This window comes from Argopecten irradians, chromosome 1 (genome assembly GCF_041381155.1).
Source record: "Argopecten irradians isolate NY chromosome 1, Ai_NY, whole genome shotgun sequence".
NCBI lineage: Eukaryota > Metazoa > Mollusca > Bivalvia > Pectinida > Pectinidae > Argopecten > Argopecten irradians.
The window spans coordinates 12,778,050-12,798,173 of record NC_091134.1 but is presented as its reverse complement, the minus strand read 5'-3'; the positions used below and the strand labels follow the sequence as shown (position 1 = coordinate 12,798,173).

Sequence of the window (20,124 nt, the reverse complement as noted above, 5' to 3'; positions counted from 1 at the left end):
ATTTTTTTGTTCTATATCATTAGTCAATCGTCTTCCCCTTACTTTTATCAATTTGATAGATTCAAAGTTTAGTTTTTAGTTGTCCTCTTATTATTTTTTGCACTTATGAGTTATAGAATCATTGATTATTGAAGACCAAAATTTGAGAAGAAGTGCTATGTATACCATAATTTTCAATCGTTTTTTATTAAATCACAATAGTAGTTAATATGTAGAAATTGCGACAGTCCATACAATTCCCCGAGACAGCTATAGTCAGTGTTTCTAAATTGATACCTTGAATTAAAAATAAAACATTAGAAACTTCTTGTGAATACGCTCTTCCTCAATACGACGGTTTCGAGATACCGAAACGATGTTGGTTAAGTACTGCTATTACCATTGATTAGTTCCACTTTCCAACGATTGCCACGTCAAATTTGTGATGTATCACTAGCCGAAAGGTTGGGGTAATTATACTCAGCCCACGTCGTTTTAGTATTTGGAAACATCTGGTTTCTCAATGATGACACACAAAGTTTTTTCAGGCTTTGAATTGGTAAATTATGAATATTCCTAGCTATGTTCTACTTGCGTTGTCCCCTTGTTTCAGAATATTATAGGACCATATTAAACATATTTTATCACATTATCTGCATGATATCCAGTGATTTTACCCATGTAATATTTTTGAATATGTCATTAGCGTAATATGATCTGGAGAGATTTTTGGCTGAAAATTCATTGTGACAACATGACAGAACTTCTTAGAATCATTTGAAATGAACTCTCATTAAAGATCCGATATGTATTAAACGATGAGATTTCAGGAACTAAAACACACAAAATGAACTATTATTGCCTAACAATATTTTCCCACATTTAGAATACAAAATACGAACTACCCTATAGTGCTTAATCATATCCGTCTTAATTCTGACATTGACATCAGGATCTGGTCTCACGAAAGATCTGTATTTATTTATTTATTTTATTTATTTATTATTTATTTATTTATTATCTATTTATTTATTTATCCATTCATTCATTCATTCATTCATTCATTATCATGTTTCACAAGATGTTCTTACAACCACATGGCATGTGTTTTTGTTCTTTAATGACATGGCAGATGCCTCTTGCATATTGAAATTTAATATGAAATTAAAGACTTTCATGAATTAACACATTGTGTTTCGATAAAATATAAGTATAATAAGGTCCATGTTTAAAAATACGCACGCTGGCCTTAAAAGGAAGTCAATTGGGGGTAACATGGCTTTGAAAATAGTTAAAAGAGCATGATATTGAGTGAAATAATTATAGGTGTAGTTGTACATATTTGGGTTGTTATCTTCCTTTCGTTCCAGATATTGTTTTTTTCTATTGAAATGTGCATTACAACGATAAGCAACACTGAGTAGGTCTAATAAAAAAAACTATTGGGTTTGCCACATTATATATTGCAATACACAATTCATTATGTACATAAAATTCTTTTTGCCACAATATAGCAGACCAAGGACTTTTGATAAAAGCATGTCGAACAATTCTCCATCTAACAACAAAACATAAAGTTATTAAAAAACTGGAGGAGAAACGTTTTGATAGTCGGGACAGAAAATTTTTGATATTTATTCTCATGTTCACTGTTTCTTCATGGAGGCCATGCGTAGAGACTTGGAAGTTTATGGTTGCAAGGTGTTGGGAGACTGCGGTATATTCGTTTGTGGGTTTTTGTAAAAATGGATCTCTTGTTATTTTATAGTACCATTTCACTAAAGCATGCTGTTGAAGATATCAAACAACACAGCCCAATCATTCAGGCAAATCACTTTTTTTTTATCCTGCGGTAGCGGTAAGTAGGAACCAAAAGTCAAAAGTGAGGCGCTGTCAATGAAAACTTCATTATGAAATCTAGTCAGAAAGAAAATAAAGATAATACACTGTATCCTAAATTTAGTCGCCTTTACGTAAGGTACTATTTTGACGGCCTATGCAGGACCATGGAATTTAATGGGAATTATCAGCCATATACAAAAGTAACCATATAAAGTTATATATTCAGGGTTACGAAATTGGTCCGCCACGTCGGCATAATCGTTAAATCAAAAATCGTAATGTATGCAGTACACTTTAAACGTTGTCTAAAAGAATATCTAGGAATCCATTTTAAAATGTCACCCAACCGATTTGGTGTGTTCCTGCTATGCCTACATTCTATTCGATTTCTTCTTCCGATTTCATATCGAGATGAGCAAAGACATCGTCAGCCTTTTAAGCCAAAAAAAAATCATACGTTACATGTCACTTTGACAAATGCAATGCTATTAAAGTAGAAGTTAATTTTGTTCTAATATGACTAGACTATGGTCACGGGCTAATAAAATAATTATAAGAATTCAATTATCAGTTTTGCCGCTTCATATGTGAAGTTGTTATCATAGCAGGGTCAACATGTGATTAATAATCATATAGCCAATTAAATATATATATATAAGCTGTACTACTAAAAAAATAAGTATATGACCATTGCCATTAATATATAATGTTAAATATGTCTTGAATTACAACGGAAATATAAAAAAACATATATCATACATATTTGTATATAACTATAACTATAACCACACTGTAACCCATATTAGACAATTATGCAGCGAAAACGTCAATGGGAAAGATTTATCTTTGCAAAGCTTACCTCTAAACTCAATGGAACTTGTTAATATGGACAGACTGATGAGAATTTCCCGTAAAATCTTCATATTGGTATTAAAACCTTGGAGCTTATGATAAACTGTCGTAAATGTCCTTCTCCGTTTTGAATAATTTTAAGTCATTTTCAAACTGATTTATATGTATGTCTTTAAACAAGATCACGTTGTACATTATATATAAAAGCAGTTAATGACTGCAGTGGAATGAAACGAATCTCTATGTGGTCTCTTTAATTAGCTCGGATTAATTCACATTTAAAGGTAAACAACAAAAAACAATATTACATTCGATATTTTTGAATGATGGTATTTTATTGGGATTTGTTTACCTGGAATGTATTATCGTGGCAATTTATCGGGTATATGTTTATATCTGATATATAGTTATGAATATTTGCCAACACAAATGTCACGTCACTGATTTTATGAAATTAAATGAAACCTGTTGTGGAGTCTAAGTTAAAGTACCAGGTATAAAATTGAACTATTCATGTTGATTGGAAATTTAAATACAGTGTCATTTTGGGATAATATATGCAATATTCAGTGTGCCTAAATTTAGAAATTACAAGTCGATTCATGAACCCAAACATTACCAATTTTCAGATAATTAGACAATTAAAAGTTTGATATATATAGTCTGATATATAGAAATTAGCATTTCACACATTTTTTTCTTGATGAATTTTCCTCATATTTAATGGGCATTTACTTGCTAACGATTCATTCCATTATGAATAATGTTTTAGATCTTAAGAAGTATCTTTCTAGCTTACGCATACCGCCTCTAGATAAGTAAAAATTGTCTAAATTTATTTCAGAAATGTTGGTTTTCACTGAATGTTTTTCTTCTTTGTTACGTTTACGTTTGAATAAATTTACTATAAGTATTATGACACGTAATTAAGCACAGAAAGAAGACACCCTTCGGCAAGCGGAGATCCGTAGACGTGTAACGTGACTCTTGCATATTTACCAAAAGAACGCAAAACTACTCAATCGCTGAATGATTTATTCAAATGAATTGTGTTATATTACCCTCTTCCTACTTTTTATAAGTATTTTTTTTGTTAATTGTTACCTTTATATTGTGTAACTGTATTTGTGTTCTGTGTATCTTGATATAGGGGCGATTTTCTTAGAACATTTTAATAAGCCCTCCCAAAACACGCACCGCACACTACATACACGCTACACACCGCATACATGGGAGGCAGTCCTGACATGACCCTGTCTGTTAATAGGACGTTAATTAATCAAATAAACAAACATTAGAACAACAAAAGTATACCTGCTGTTACCCAATTTCTAAATAGTAAAAGGTGACTAAATGCTGAATATTATCTTCCTTTGTACTACCTGGCAATCTGTTAACGAAGGTCTCCAAAGAATATTCTCGTTGACCAATCCGTTGTACGTTTTACCTTGTAAGGAAATGCCTGAGTTCTGTCCCTTGGCCTAAACACAACATAGAATCCACGTTGGAGATGAATCCAACGCATTAAGTATGTCGATGTCCATTGTTATGTTTGAGGCAGATAAGTAAGCCTAGCCGTATAGACAGAAACGACTTTTCGAGGTAGCCGCTCTTTATCAAAACACCCATAAGATAAACACGATCACATATTACAGTATGCATGCACTGCCTCTATATCTTTAATTTAATGATAAAACTGTACCTTTAGGTATTGTTTTTTTTTTCAATTAAGGCCGACATACAACATCGATTCATCTAAAGAATGTGGTCATTGTTCTCGCGGTGAAATACAAAAGCAGTCAAAGCCACGCTTACACGCGCCTCATAACTAATGGTCTCCCCAACCACTTATTTATAGTTTGTTTATCTGAGTAAGCTGTTGACAATGATAAGGAAAAAGTATTTCCAATAAGTTTTTATAACTTTCTCCGTTGAAATCTTGTATTGGCAATAGATCTCAAGTACAACCATTTTTGTCTTAGTTACGCAAAGGATGGATGTCCTGATTAGCTTAACAATATATGAAACTAAGGTCAGGTTAAATTCCCTCTCGAGTAATGAGGGGTTAACAGAGATTCCATTTTTTGTTTGTCCAATGTTAAAAGAAAAAAAATCTTTATATTGATATGTTGAAAAAATAAAACAAATTGAACAAAACAAAACTAGAATAAAAATGTAGATAATAGCCAAAATTGGTATCTCTACTTTCATTTGCAAATTACAAGCAATTGCGGTTAGGAACAAATTAACAAAAAAAAACACCAAAAAACCAAAAACCATTCAAAAGTATTAAGTAAAATATAAGCGATCGATAAGACGTCAAACATAAGAGTCAGTGAAATAAGAACCATACAATGTTAATTTCTGAACATTAAAGTGATAATGTAATATTTTTAAAAAATACACCATTATCATCTAATGGTAGCGAAGCAGAAACAGATTGATACCGCACGCTGTCGGTATACTACGACCGGATGGGGTGTGCTGTCGGCGTCTCTAGCGATATGACTCAGTGAGACCTGTATGAAATGGGCAAGATTTGACATGAAACACAGCACGAATATTTCACCCAAAACATATAGACCTTCACACATTGTATATTATTTACCTATTGTATACGAGCTCGAGGTAGGCCGTCCCTTAAATGACTCTGGCTGCTGTTAATAGAACGTAAATATCACCCAATAAGGTCTGAGTTTTATTAGTTAAACGTCCTATGAACAGCCAGGGTCTTGTAAGGATGTGATAGGATTCTTAGTGGAGGAAAGCCGGAGTACCCGGTGAAAACCCACCGCTAGCGGTCAGTACCTGGCAACTGCCCCACATGGGATTCAAACTCGCGACCCGGAGGTGCAGGGCTTGCGGTAATATGTCGAGACATCTTAACCGCTCAGCCAATGCTGCACCTATCACCATTTAATATACCAATTGACTAACCTATGCATGTCATTAAATAAGACCATCGCATCTTCCCGGTAGTCAAATTGACATACAAATGGAAATGTGTATGATGACAGATGAGAATAGAAAATCCTACGTACTTTGACACATTGATTACAAACTAATTCTTGTACATTTAAATGTAAACAATACATGGTCTTTAGTTACCTTTGCTAAGTACGATCAGATTTCGTATATCTGACGTGTTCTGATAGAACTTCTTACCACAGGATTCAAGCTATTTAAACGTATGCACGAAATTCATTTGCATGTGTATTTATTGCAAACAGTTTCTTTTAAGGAAAAGAATAATCTGGTTACAGAAAAAAATATACTGGAAAAATGAATTGAATGCTAATATTTTGACGTTTAATCATTGCAGGTGTGTCTGGTTAATTCTCATTATGCATGGAGATACTTTGTCAGTTATTTTACCGTTCTATATATATCCATAGTTGTGAACATATACTGCATTGATCAGTTGTGTGGAACGACAATGGTATAAAGAAACGATACCTGATCAGGCGAATTGAAAAAAAATACAATTCTGGGATATCAGTATTGAAACTGACAGGGCAAATTAGCTTTAATGCATTAGATTTTTCCAAAACTAAATTGTGTAAAGAAACAAATATTTTACGTCAGTTGTATTTTACAAGAATAATAGTTTCTTATTAATTATTCAAAACTATATCAGGACAGAAAAACATTTTCCTGGTCAACTTTGTATCTTGTTTTAGTATGCGCCAATGGATAAGACTAGAATATTTACACACGTCTGAATATAATTATTATCAAAAGGAGAAACAAATATTTCATTTAACGTTTTCGGTTAATTTTTTGATATTATTATTTCTCTGTGTAAAGGATGTAATCATAAGCCACCCAAAAGAAGATTATAAGACTCGTTCATACGTGGATATGAAGGATAGGGATATTATACCCGAGGGTCACAAAATGTTGTAAAACCCCAGGCTTGTGATCCCGAGGGTAGACTATCCCTATCCTTCATATCCACGTGTGAAAGAGTATTTTTCTCTTATGCCTCGACGGTTTATTGCAATTTCATTACTATCGTTTGCCGCCATTTGAAATAAATTCGAGCAAAACGTGACTGCAAGGAAATTTTCTATATTTGAACATTGTGTGATATTTTCAACTCAAGTCCCTGTATCTTTGAAAATAAATCCAGCCTAGTTTCTGAAAAGAATAGTTAAAACTGTATCTAGAAAATAGTACTTTTGTTGACGCTGTTACGTCACGAGACTTTATTGTAGCCATGCAATACGACCTCAAGTTTAATTTTGAAAAAAAGTTAACTAATAAATGTGACGACAATTCAGGTTATAGTAAATATTATTATGCTCTCATTCGATGTAGAATCGTTGTCTTCGTCATTCAAATATACGCCAATCCGGGGCCAAATTATCATGAAAAATGAAATGATGGACACAGTAGAGTCGCAAGACATGCATGTAGCAAGACCTGGAAATATTTGAAAGGGTATCAACAAAGAAATCATCAAGTAATATGTTTTATTGTAAAGTATAATAGATACAAAAACAAAAACAGAATTGATCAGATATAACGAATAAATGAAAAAGACCAGCTTTTTCTAAAACCTTACATATCGTACTTTTGTAAATCAAAACCTTTCTGGTTCAGCAAATATATGTTTCATAATCAGTGAAAACAACAAATGAAAATATCATCGTGACTTTAGTTGTCTTTAAAGCCAGTTTCAAAATTATAATACAATCGTGATTGTTCAAACAATTTCAGGCAAAATCTGTTGTTATGGCTAACTAACATAAAACATAGGCATGACTTTTTTTTTTACCTTTCAATGATTGACTTGTCACTTAAGATAAAGACGTATAAAATTATCGATATCCATTTTGATTTGATATTTCTATGGTTGAATTTCCCTATCAAGCTTTTGATTATGATTTTACAACAAATGTACGACACGAATCGATTACACATATGAACCATGTTAATTTCTGTTGTTATGATATTGACATGAGGTAGCTTAGTAGTAATAGTTAAGCTGGTGGTTTATACGTTTTTGGCTAAATCAACCATAGTCAATTGATATGATGCACAGTTGTTATTTTATATATACAGGGGAATCTATTTCATAAAAGCATAAATGCGCCGAAAGCGTTATTTTAATTGAATCGCAATAAAATGTTAAAAAGTAATCGATTAAGACTTTTCCAAATACAGCTACGGAACAGCTATTTGAAATACTAATTCACAAACACACACAAAGGTAATTGTGAATTTCAATTAACTTCTAAAACAGCAGATGATGATTGTTTGCTACTGTAAGGATTGTTAATGCATTTTGAAACTTTAAGTCACTCTGTCATGGAAGTGTTCAAGCAACATGTTTGGAGATTATTGCACTATATAGTCATCCAAGACAACATACAAAAATTTACGTCCTTACATTGTCAAAACAGAAGTCACAAATACACCAAATATTACGTTAAAATGATTGTTTTTGCAGACGTCTATTATTATTATTCAAGAAATGGTCTTCGAAAGTATTGCTTATATGAAGCATTTAAAAGAATATACCGTCAAGAACAGCATTAGAAAACATAACATAGATCAGGGCATCCAGCAGTAGTATGTTTTCGACTCACAAAAATCAGATTAGACTCTTGGATTTGATGTACATGTCTATGTGTGATATGTTTTGTCTCTTCAGTTTGTAATTTGACTCCTGAATCTGCTAAAAGTCAAGGGTCAACTGGACGCCCTGATAGATAGGGATATGTCAGTCATTTATCTTTGACATCGTCTAGAATCATAACTAATACATTTTTTCTAAATGATATTCAAAAATAAATTGAATTGAATATAAATATTCCCATGTTTGGAACAATATCCAACACAGGAAGCAACCGTTCTTTTATTTTTTTTTATTCTTTTTGACACGGCCAAATATGACTGCATTCAACAATGCTCTAAAAATGGAGCATATAGTATCACAACTACCGGGAGAGTTAAAATCTGGCAGCTTGGCAAAAAAGCCCTAAGTGATCCGATAGGAACTCGCGATGAGGGCTAGTGATAGGATCTCATATCAATTTAGCCAAGACACTAGACGTATTCGTCCATTTATGACACCGAACGAATTTCGAAAGGAGACGGATGTTACAGTGCGAACAATGATATTTGGACAATGTCTTTAAGTAAAATGGAAAAACTGAACAGAGGAAGATATAATAATATAAATCATGTTTGGTATATTTTCTCGCTCGGAGTATTCCAAACAAGCATGTTGGTTGGATGAAATAGGTATAAAGCTCATCGGAATAGGTTTAACCGGACCAGCCAACCTGTGAGCCTAGGAGTTTGGCTATCTAAATGATAAGGTTGAAATAAACAAATTTTAAAATGTCCTGAAAAACATCTGGTTGATCTATCGCTGCCAGTCGAAATCCACAACATGACATAACATGATAGCAGACATCGATATCTGCATCATACATTTACACAGTTCAAACAATCGTATTTGTTTCTCAGTAGCAATAATCCCGCCACATACTTTATTCCTGGTTTTCCTTCCAGCATGATAACCATCTTCAAGTTAAAATTGGAAAACCATCCATTGCAAAGGTTATCAGTATTCAAAAATGTATACATTTAGTTCACCAGTATTGCCGCAGAAGTGCACAACGCAATGAAAGATCCCAAGATTGTGGTAATCCAACTGAATTGAAGACTAGTGGCTTGTGAATCAAAGTCGGGCTCGGCTGAACAATTGACAGCTGCCGCGTTCTGGTAGGTGTTGTTATAGCCAGACGCAATCACACCCCACCCATCAAACTGACAGTCGAGGAGAGAAGACTCCGAACCTGCGCACTCTACGCCGTCCATCCACGTGGGTTGTGTCCGGTTGTTCAGGCCGTGTATATGGTCGACTGTCAAAGCCGTTCCAGATCTGATTAACAGAAAAATGAATTATTTACCATAATTTTGGTTTGTGACTTATCTCACACTTGATGGTTGTTTACTAGTTTGCGGCATCATCGGTTTATACATGTACACAATAGCATTGTTATTGTTGTTTACGTTACAAGGGTTAAGAACCAAATAGATCTACACAACAATTTTTTTTATATTTATCGTAGTCATTAATCTTCCCACGAAATACTAAAATCGCATGCAAACAGAAGTTGTTTTACAATCGCTGGCACCATACATACTTTTCAACGTTTTGACTTTTCAACGTTTTGACTAATGAATAAATAACAAGAATAGTACAACCTTTTGATTTTACTGAGATATGTTTGTTCAAAATTTCGTTAGTTTAGCACCACAAGATGACAAATAGAGACGCATCGTCAGCTTTGGTTTTTTTGATGGTATAAACTTGAGTGATTTACTGGCACAGTCTTTAAAACCCAGAGATCTTTAAAAACCAGAGATGGTGCAAAGTATTCATTTATGTCTAGTATAAATATTTACAGAAAGTTCAGCATCTTGCAAACGACGTTAGCGTCATCATCAGTCCAAAACTCGCCGCCGACATAGCCCCACTGTCCACTGTAGTAGACCTCCACTCGATCAGATTCTACACGACGGACGGCAAAGTCACTTGTGCCTGTCGAATAAATCAAAGTACTGAGTGTACTGTAACGTTGCGTTGAGTGGAATGCAGTCAAAGTTAAGGAAGCAAATAAAATCCCAAAGATGTGATCAAAAGCACATCAATGACATCTACTTTAGAATTAGTGTATACTTTGCTTTATTGTAATTTTTTTACCGGTTATTAGCGAATTTATTTGAAATGATATCCATTTATTAAAGTATAGAGTTTGTCACTTTTGGAATAATTAAACACATATATGAAGTTCTTTACCAGTGTCATCAAAGCAGATAGCTCCGGCGTCTTTGGAATGACTACATGTGGCTCCCCAGCCACTGAATGAACAATTCTGTATATATGACTCAGAACCAGTACAGTTAACGTCTTTCATCCATATGGTACCATTTCCTTCTCCGAAAACACCATATTTCATGGCAGTTCCATGACTGAAAATAATGCAAACAAGTAACATACAACACATTGCATTCATTATTTGGAATATGTATGACAAACATTGTTTGATATTTTATAGTATGGAAATGACATGCTAAGAATAAAATTATGGGGAAACCAAATAAAATGAGTCTATGATCACCCTTTTAAGCCGAAATGTGAATGGAATTGGACATGCTGGTTGGATAGAAACGTGAAAGAAGCTTTAAAACTGTTACGTGTGGTTTGGGTAATATTTTGTCAATTTTATGATTTTTCAAGTTTGCTTTTGCTATGGTTGCATCATAGGTTAATCTTAACTATGGTAAATATTGTTCATTCTTGGATAAAACGCAATATGAAATGGCGGATTTATTTCACCAGTAACATTTGGTTCTGCGCTTACAGAATTATTTTATCGTCATCTAGTAAATGAGGTTTTGTATAAAAGAACTAAGAATGCAACGCATTTTCTGATATATTTGATGAATCAAATCGATTTTATGTATTTCCAAGAAAAATACTATCGTTCTGATTATTCATGTTTATCTAAGGTTTTCAAACACATGTAAAATCTTTTTTGTAGATGATGTAATTTTTTGTCACCATCATTACTGACTCATCGTCACTGAAAGAGGCAATCAGTTTATTATATTCCTAACACGTTTTAAGATAGATAGGTATATTCTATTAGCACAATATATTTTTAAAAATTGATCACAAGGGAATCAGTGTGGTGTCAAACACTCATTACCCAATTAGCATTAATCACCTTATATTAAATACATTATCAATACATACCTATATCCAAGCATGCCACACACAACCCTGGCATCAGTATTGTCCCAACCGTCATCACAAATGGTACCCCAGGTATCATTTTGGAGCACCTCCACCCGACCGGAAGTGACTGAGAATCCATTCACAAGGCGGACGGTTAGAGGCTGAGCAATCGTTGTGGCAGGAATTGATCCAGAAGTAATAGTGGGTATTGATGTAGTGGTAGCGAGTATTGATGTTCTACTAGTTGATATTGAAGTAGTGGTAGTGGATATTGAAGTAGTGCTAGTGGGTATGGAACTAGTGTGAGTGGGTATTGACGCAGTGGTAGTGATAGTGGGTATTGATGTAGTGGTCGCGGGTATTGAAGTAGTGCTAGTAGGTATGGAACTACTGGCAGAGGGTATTGATGAAGTGGTAGTGATAGTGGGTTTTGATGTAGTGGTAGCGGGTATTGAAGAAGTGCTAGTGGGTACCAAATTAGTGTTTGTGGGTATTGATATAGTAGTTGTGGGTATTGATGTAGTGCTAGTGGGTATTGATGTAGTGGTAGTAGGTATTGAAGTAGTGGTAGTGGGTATTGATGTAGTGGTAGTGGATATTGATGTAGTTGTAGTGGGTATTGATGTAGTGGCAGTGGGTAATGAAGCAGTGGTAGTGGGTATTGATGTAGTGGTAGTGGGTATTGATGTAGTGGTAGTGGGTATTGAAGCAGTGGTAATGGGTATTGATGTAGTGGTAGTGGGTATTGAAGTAGTGGTAGTGGGTATAGATGTAGTTGTAATGGATATTGATGTAGTTGTAGTGGGTATTGATGTAGTGGCAGTGGGTAATGAAGCAGTGGTAGTTGGTATTGATGTAGTGGTAGTGGGTATTGATGTAGTGGTAGTGGGTATTGAAGCAGTGGTAATGGGTATTGATGTAGTGGCAGTGGGTAATGAAGCAGTGGTAGTGAATATTGATGTCGTGGTAGTGGGTATTGATGTAGTGGCAGTGGGTAATGAAGCAGTGGTAGTGAATATTGATGTCGTGGTAGTGGGTATTGATGTAGTGCTAGTGTGTATAGAGGTAATGGTAGTTGGTATTGAGGTAGTGGTGATGGGTATTGATGTAGTCGTAGTGGGCATTGAGGTAGTGGTTGTAGGTATTGATGTAGTGGTAGTGGGTATTGATGTAGTGGGTATTGATGTAGTTGAAGAAGTGGGTATTGATGTAGTGGTAGTGGGTAATGAAGCAGAGGTAGTGGGTATTAATGAGGTGGTAGTGGGCATTGAGGTAGTGGTGGTAGGTATTGAAGTAGTGGTAGTGGTTATTGATGTAGTGGTAGTGGGTATTGATGTAGTGGTAGTTGGTATTGATGTAGTGGTAATGGGTATTGAAGCAGTGGTAATGGGTATTGAAGCAGTGGAAGTGGATATTGATGTCGTGGTAGTGGGTATTGATGTAGTCCTAGTGTGTATCGATGTAGTCGTAGTGGGCATTGAGGCAGTGGTGGTGGGTATCGATGAAGTCGTAGTGGGCATTGAGGTATTGGTGGTATGTATTGATGCAGTGGTAGTGTTAGTGTGTACCAAAGTAGTAGTAGTTGGTATTGAGATAGTGGTAGTTGGTATTGAGATAGTGGTAGTTGGTATTGAGATAGTGGTAGTAGTTGGTATTGATGTTATGGTAGTTGGTTTTGATGTAGTGGTAGTGGGTACTAAAGTAGTGGTAGTGGGTATGGAATTAGTGCTTGTGGGTATTGATGTAGTAGCAGTGGGTATTGATGTAGTAGCATTGGGTGTTGATGCAGTGATAGTTAGTTTTGATGAACTGCTAGGTGATATTGAAGTAGTGGAAGTGGGTATTGATGTGGAGACAGTGGATATTGATGTAGTGGTGGTGGGTATTGATGTCGTGGTAGTGGGTATTGATGTCATAGTAGTGAGTATTGGTGTCATGGTAGTGTGTATAGACGTTATGGTAGTTAGTATTGAAGTAGTGGTAGTAAATGGGAGCAGAATGGAGGGAAAATTTGTGCTGATTTGTATGTCACTAGAAAGGGGTTCGGACATGGATGGAAACATAATTGAGGGATAGTTTGTGTTTAATTGGATGTCACTGGATGGAAGTTCTGATATAGATGGAAACAGAATTGAGGGATAGTTCGTTTTTATTTGGATGTCACTGGATGGGAGTTCGGACCTGGATGGAAACAGAATTGAGGGATAGTTCGTTTTTATTTGGATGTAACTGGATGGGAGTTCGGACATGGATGGAAACATGATTGAGGGATAGTTTGTGTTCATATGTATGTCACTGGATGGAAGTTCTGACATGGAGGGGAACAAAATTGAGGGATAGTTTGTGTTCATTTGTATGTCACTATTTCACATGGATGGAACAAATTGAGTTCGGACATGGATGGGAAACATGAAGTTCGGGGAATAGTTTTGTGTTCATTTGTATGTCACTAGATGGGAGTTCGGACATGGATGGAAACAGAATTGAGGGATATTTGTGTTCATTGATGTCACTAGATGGGAGTTCGGACATGGATGGAAACAGAATTGAGGGATAGTTTGTGTTCATTTGGATGTCACTGGATGGGAGTTCGGACATGGATGGAAACAGAATTGAGGGATAGTTTGTGTTCATTTGTATGTCACTGATGGGAGTTCGGACATGGATGGAAACAGAATTGAGGGATATTTGTGTTCATTTGATGTCACTGGATGGAAGTTCGGACATGGATGGAAACAGAATTGAGGGATAGTTTGTGTTCATTTGTATGTCACTGGATGGGAGTTCGGACATGGATGGGAACAGAATTGAGGGATAGTTTGTGTTCATTTGTATGTCACTGGATGGGAGTTCGGACATGGATGGAAACAGAATTGAGGGATAGTTTGTGTTCATTTGTATGTCACTGGATGGGAGTAGTTCGGACATGGATGGAAACAGAATTGAGGGATAGTTTGTGTTCATTTGTATGTCACTGGATGGGAGTTCGGACATGGATGGAAACAGAATTGAGGGATAGTTTGTGTTCATTTGTATGTCACTGGATGGGAGTTCGGACATGGATGGAAACAGAATTGAGGGATAGTTTGTGTTCATTTGTATGTCACTGGATGGGAGTTCGGACATGGATGGGAACAGAATTGAGGGGTAGTTTGTGTTCATTTGTATGTCACTGGATGGGAGTTCGGACATGGATGGAAACAGAATTGAGGGATAGTTTGTGTTCATTTGTATGTCACTAGATGGGAGTTCGGACATGGATGGGAACAGAATTGAGGGATAGTTTGTGTTCATTTGTATGTCACTGGATGGGAGTTCGGACATGGATGGAAACAGAATTGAGGGATAGTTTGTGTTCATTTGTATGTCACTGGATGGGAGTTCGGACATGGATGGGAACATAATTGAAGGGATAGTTTGTGTTCATTTGTATGTCACTAGATGGGAGTTCGGACATGGATGGGAACATAATTGAGGGATAGTTTGTGTTCATTTGTATGTCACTGGATGGGAGTTCGGACATGGATGGGAACAGAATTGAGGGATAGTTTGTGTTCATATGTATGTCACTAGATGGGAGTTCAGAAATGGATGGAAACAGAATTGAGGGGTAGTTTGGGTTCATTTGTATGTCACTGGATGGGAGTTCGGACATGGATGGGAACAGAATTGAGGGATAGTTTGTGTTCATTTGTATGTCACTGGATGGGAGTTCGGACATGGATGGAAACATAATTGAGGGATAGTTTGTGTTCATTTGGATGTCACTGGATGGGAGTTCGGACATGGATGGGAACAGAATTGAGGGATAGTTTGTGTTCATTTGTATGTCACTAGATGGGAGTTCGGACATGGATGGGAACAGAATTGAGGGATAGTTTGTGTTCATTTGTATGTCACTGGATGGGAGTTCGGACATGGATGGAAACAGAATTGAGGGATAGTTTGTGTTCATTTGTATGTCACTAGATGGGAGTTCGGACATGGATGGGAACATAATTGAGGGATAGTTTGTGTTCATATGTATGTCACTGGATGGAAGTTCTGACATGGATGGGAACAGAATTGAGGGATAGTTTGTGTTCATTTGTATGTCACTGGATGGGAGTTCGGACATGGATGGAAACATAATTGAGGGATAGTTTGTGTTCATTTGTATGTCACTGGATGGGAGTTCGGACATGGATGGAAACAGAATTGAGGGATAGTTTGTGTTCATTTGTATGTCACTAGATGGGAGTTCGGACATGGATGGAAACAGAATTGAGGGATAGTTTGTGTTCATTTGTATGTCACTAGATGGGAGTTCGGACATGGATGGAAACATAATTGAGGGATAGTTTGTGTTCATTTGTATGTCACTGGATGGGAGTTCGGACATGGATGGGAACATAATTGAGGGATAGTTTGTGTTCATTTGTATGTCACTAGATGGGAGTTCGGACATGGATGGAAACAGAATTGAGGGATAGTTTGTGTTCATTTGTTTGTCACTGGATGGGAGTTCGGACATGGATGGGAACAGAATTGAGGGATAGTTTGTGTTCATTTGTATGTCACTGGATGGGAGTTCGGACATGGATGGGAACAGAATTGAGGGATAGTTTGTGTTCATTTGTATGTCACTGGATGGGAGTTCGGACATGGATGGAAACATAATTGAGGGATAGTTTGTGTTCATTTGTATATCACTGGATGGGAGTTCGGACATGGATGGAAACAGAATTGAGGGATAGTTTGTGTTCATTTGTATGTCACTAGATGGGAGTTCGGACATGGATGGGAACATAATTGAGGGATAGTTTGTGTTCATTTGTATGTCACTGGATGGGAGTTCGGACATGGATGGAAACAGAATTGAGGGATAGTTTGTGTTCATTTGTATGTCACTGGATGGGAGTTCGGACATGGATGGAAACAGAATTGATGGATAGTTTGTGTTCATTTGTATGTCACTGGATGGGAGTTCGGACATGGATGGGAACAGAATTGAGGGATAGTTTGTGTTCATTTGTATGTCACTGGATGGGAGTTCGGACATGGATGGGAACATAATTGAGGGATAGTTTGTGTTCATTTGTATGTCACTGGATGGGAGTTCGGACATGGATGGAAACAGAATTGAGGGATAGTTTGTGTTCATTTGTATGTCACTGGATGGGAGTTCGGACATGGATGGAAACAGAATTGATGGATAGTTTGTGTTCATTTGTATGTCACTAGATGGGAGTTCGGACATGGATGGAAACAGAATTGATGGATAGTTTGTGTTCATTTGGATGTCACTAGATGGGAGTTCGGACATGGATGGAAACAGAATTGAGGGATAGTTTGTGTTCATTTGTATGTCACTAGATGGGAGTTCGGACATGGATGGGAACAGAATTGAGGGATAGTTTGTGTTCATTTGTATGTCACTGGATGGGAGTTCGGACATGGATGGAAACAGAATTGAGGGATAGTTTGTGTTTCATTTGTATGTCACTAGATGGGAGTTCGGACATGGATGGGAACATAATTGAGGGATAGTTTGTGTTCATTTGTATGTCACTAGATGGGAGTTCGGACATGGATGGGAAACATAATTGAGGTAGTTTGTTCATTTGTATGTCACTAGATGGGAGTTCGATGGATGGAAACAGAATTGAGGGGTAGTTTGTGTTCATTTGTATGTCACTGATGGGAGTTCGGACATGGATGGGAACATAATTGAGGGATAGTTTGTGTTCATTTGTATGTCACTGGATGGGAGTTCGGACATGGATGGGAAACAGAATTGATGGATAATTTGTGTTCATATGTATGTCACTAGATGGGAGTTCGGACATGGATGGAAACAGAATTGATGGATAGTTTGTGTTCATTTGTATGCCACTGGATGGGAGTTCGGACATGGATGGAAACAGAATTGATGGATAATTTGTGTTCATTTGGATGTCAATAGATGGGAGTTCGGACATGGATGGAAACAGAATTGAGGGATAGTTTGTGTTCATTTGTATGTCACTGGATGGGAGTTCGGACATGGATGGGAACAGAATTGAGGGATAGTTTGTGTTCATTTGTATGTCACTGGATGGGAGTTCGGACATGGATGGGAACATAATTGAGGGATAGTTTGTGTTCATTTGTATGTCACTAGATGGGAGTTCGGACATGGATGGAAACAGAATTGAGGGATAGTTTGTGTTCATTTGTATGTCACTGGATGGGAGTTCGGACATGGATGGAAACAGAATTGAGGGATAGTTTGTGTTCATTTGTATGCCACTGGATGGGAGTTCGGACATGGATGGAAACAGAATTGAGGGATAGTTTGTGTTCATTTGTATGTCACTAGATGGGAGTTCAGACATGGATGGAAACAGAATTGAGGGATAGTTTGTGTTCATTTGTATGTCACTGGATGGGAGTTCGGACATGGATGGGAACATAATTGAGGGATAGTTTGTGTTCATTTGTATGTCACTAGATGGGAGTTCGGACATGGATGGAAACAGAATTGAGGGATAGTTTGTGTTCATTTGTATGTCACTGGATGGGAGTTCGGACATGGATGGGAACATAATTGAGGGATAGTTTGTGTTCATTTGTATGTCACTAGATGGGAGTTCGGACATGGATGGAAACAGAATTGAGGGATAGTTTGTGTTCATTTGTATGTCACTAGATGGGAGTTCGGACATGGATGGGAACAGAATTGAGGGGTAGTTTGTGTTCATTTGTATGTCACTAGATGGGAGTTCGGACATGGATGGGAACATAATTGAAGGGTAGTTTGTGTTCATTTGTATGTCACTAGATGGGAGTTCGGACATGGATGGGAAACAGAATTGAGGGGTAGTTTGTGTTCATTTGTATGTCACTGGATGGGAGTTCGGACATGGATGGAAACAGAATTGAGGGATAGTTTGTGTTCATTTGTATGTCACTAGATGGGAGTTCGGACGTTGATGGGAACATAATTGATGGATAGTTTGTGTTCATTTGTATGTCACTGGATGGGAGTTCGAACATGGATGGGAACAGAATTGAGGGATAGTTTGTGTTCATTTGTATGTCACTGGATGGGAGTTCGGACATGGATGGAAACAGAATTGAGGGATAGTTTGTGTTCATTTGTATGTCACTGGATGGGAGTTCGGACATGGATGGGAACAGAATTGATGGATAGTTTGTGTTCATTTGTATGTCACTAGATGGGAGTTCGGACATGGATGGAAACAGAATTGAGGGGATAGTTTGTGTTCATTTGTATGTCACTGGATGGGAGTTCGGACATGGATGGAAACAGAATTGAGTGATAGTTTGTGTTCATTTGTATGTCACTAGATGGGAGTTCGGACATGGATGGAAACAGAATTGAGGGATAGTTTGTGTTCATTTGTATGTCACTAGATGGGAGTTCGGACATGGATGGAAACAGAATTGAGGGATAGTTTGTGTTCATTTGTATGTCACTAGATGGGAGTTCGGACATGGATGGGAACAGAATTGAGGGATAGTTTGTGTTCATTTGTATGTCACTGGATGGGAGTTCGGACATGGATGGAAACAGAATTGAGGGATAGTTTGTGTTCATTTGTATGTCACTGGATGGGAGTTCGGACATGGATGGAAACAGAATTGATGGATAGTTTGTGTTCATTTGTATGTCACTAGATGGGAGTTCGGACATGGATGGGAAACAGAATTGAGGGGTAGTTTGTGTTCATTTGTATGTCACTGGATGGGAGTTCGGACATGGATGGGAACAGAATTGAGAGATAGTTTGTGTTCATTTGTATGTCAGTGGATGGGAGTTCGGACATGGATGGAAACAGAATTGAGGGATAGTTTGTGTTCATTTGTATGTCACTGGATGGGAGTTCGGACATGGATGGAAACAGAATTGAGGGATAGTTTGTGTTCATTTGTATGTCACTGGATGGGAGTTCGGACATGGATGGAAACAGAATTGATGGATAGTTTGTGTTCATTTGTATGGCACTAGATGGGAGTTCGGACATGGATGGAAACAGAATTGAGGGATAGTTTGTGTTCATTTGTATGTCACTGGATGGGAGTTCGGACATGGATGGAAACAGAATTGAGGGATAGTTTGTGTTCATTTGTATGTCACTGGATGGGAGTTCGGACATGGATGGAAACAGAATTGAGGGATAATTTGTGTTCATTTGTATGGCACTAGATGGGAGTTCGGACATGGATGGAAACAGAATTGATGGATGATTTGTGTTCATTTGGATGTCAATAGATGGGAGTTCGGACATTGATGGATACTTAATTGAGGGATAGTTTGTGTTCATTTGAATGCCACTAGATGGGAGTTCGGACATGGATGGAAACAAAATTGAGGGATAGTTTGTGTTTGTCTGGATGTCACTGGATGGGAGTTCGGACATGATGGGAACATAATTGAGGGATAGTTTGTGTTCATTTGTATGTCACTGGATGGGAGTTCAGACATTGATGGGAACAGAATTGAGGGATAGTTTGTGTTCATTTGTATGTCACTAGATGGGAGTTCGGACATGGATGGAAACAGAATTGAGGGATAGTTTGTGTTCATTTGTTTGTCACTGGATGGGAGTTCGGACATGGATGGGAACAGAATTGAGGGATAGTTTGTGTTCATTTGTATGTCACTGGATGGGAGTTCGGACATGGATGGAAACAGAATTGAGGGA

General features: G+C 37.1%; 1 protein-coding gene across 1 annotated transcript; it reads right to left on the bottom strand.

Moving 5' to 3' along the window:
* Positions 1–7,168: 7,168 nt before the first annotated feature.
* Positions 7,169–13,791, bottom strand: LOC138318024 (uncharacterized). The gene is made up of 4 exons (XM_069260059.1): positions 11,453–13,791; positions 10,493–10,665; positions 10,099–10,234; positions 7,169–9,571 (listed from the first exon to the last, which is right to left on the bottom strand). Exons 1-4 carry the CDS (start codon positions 13,783–13,785, stop codon positions 9,274–9,276), a joined length of 2,940 nt encoding a protein of 979 aa, XP_069116160.1. The 5' UTR covers positions 13,786–13,791; the 3' UTR covers positions 7,169–9,273.
* Between the last annotated feature and the right edge of the window lie 6,333 nt (positions 13,792–20,124).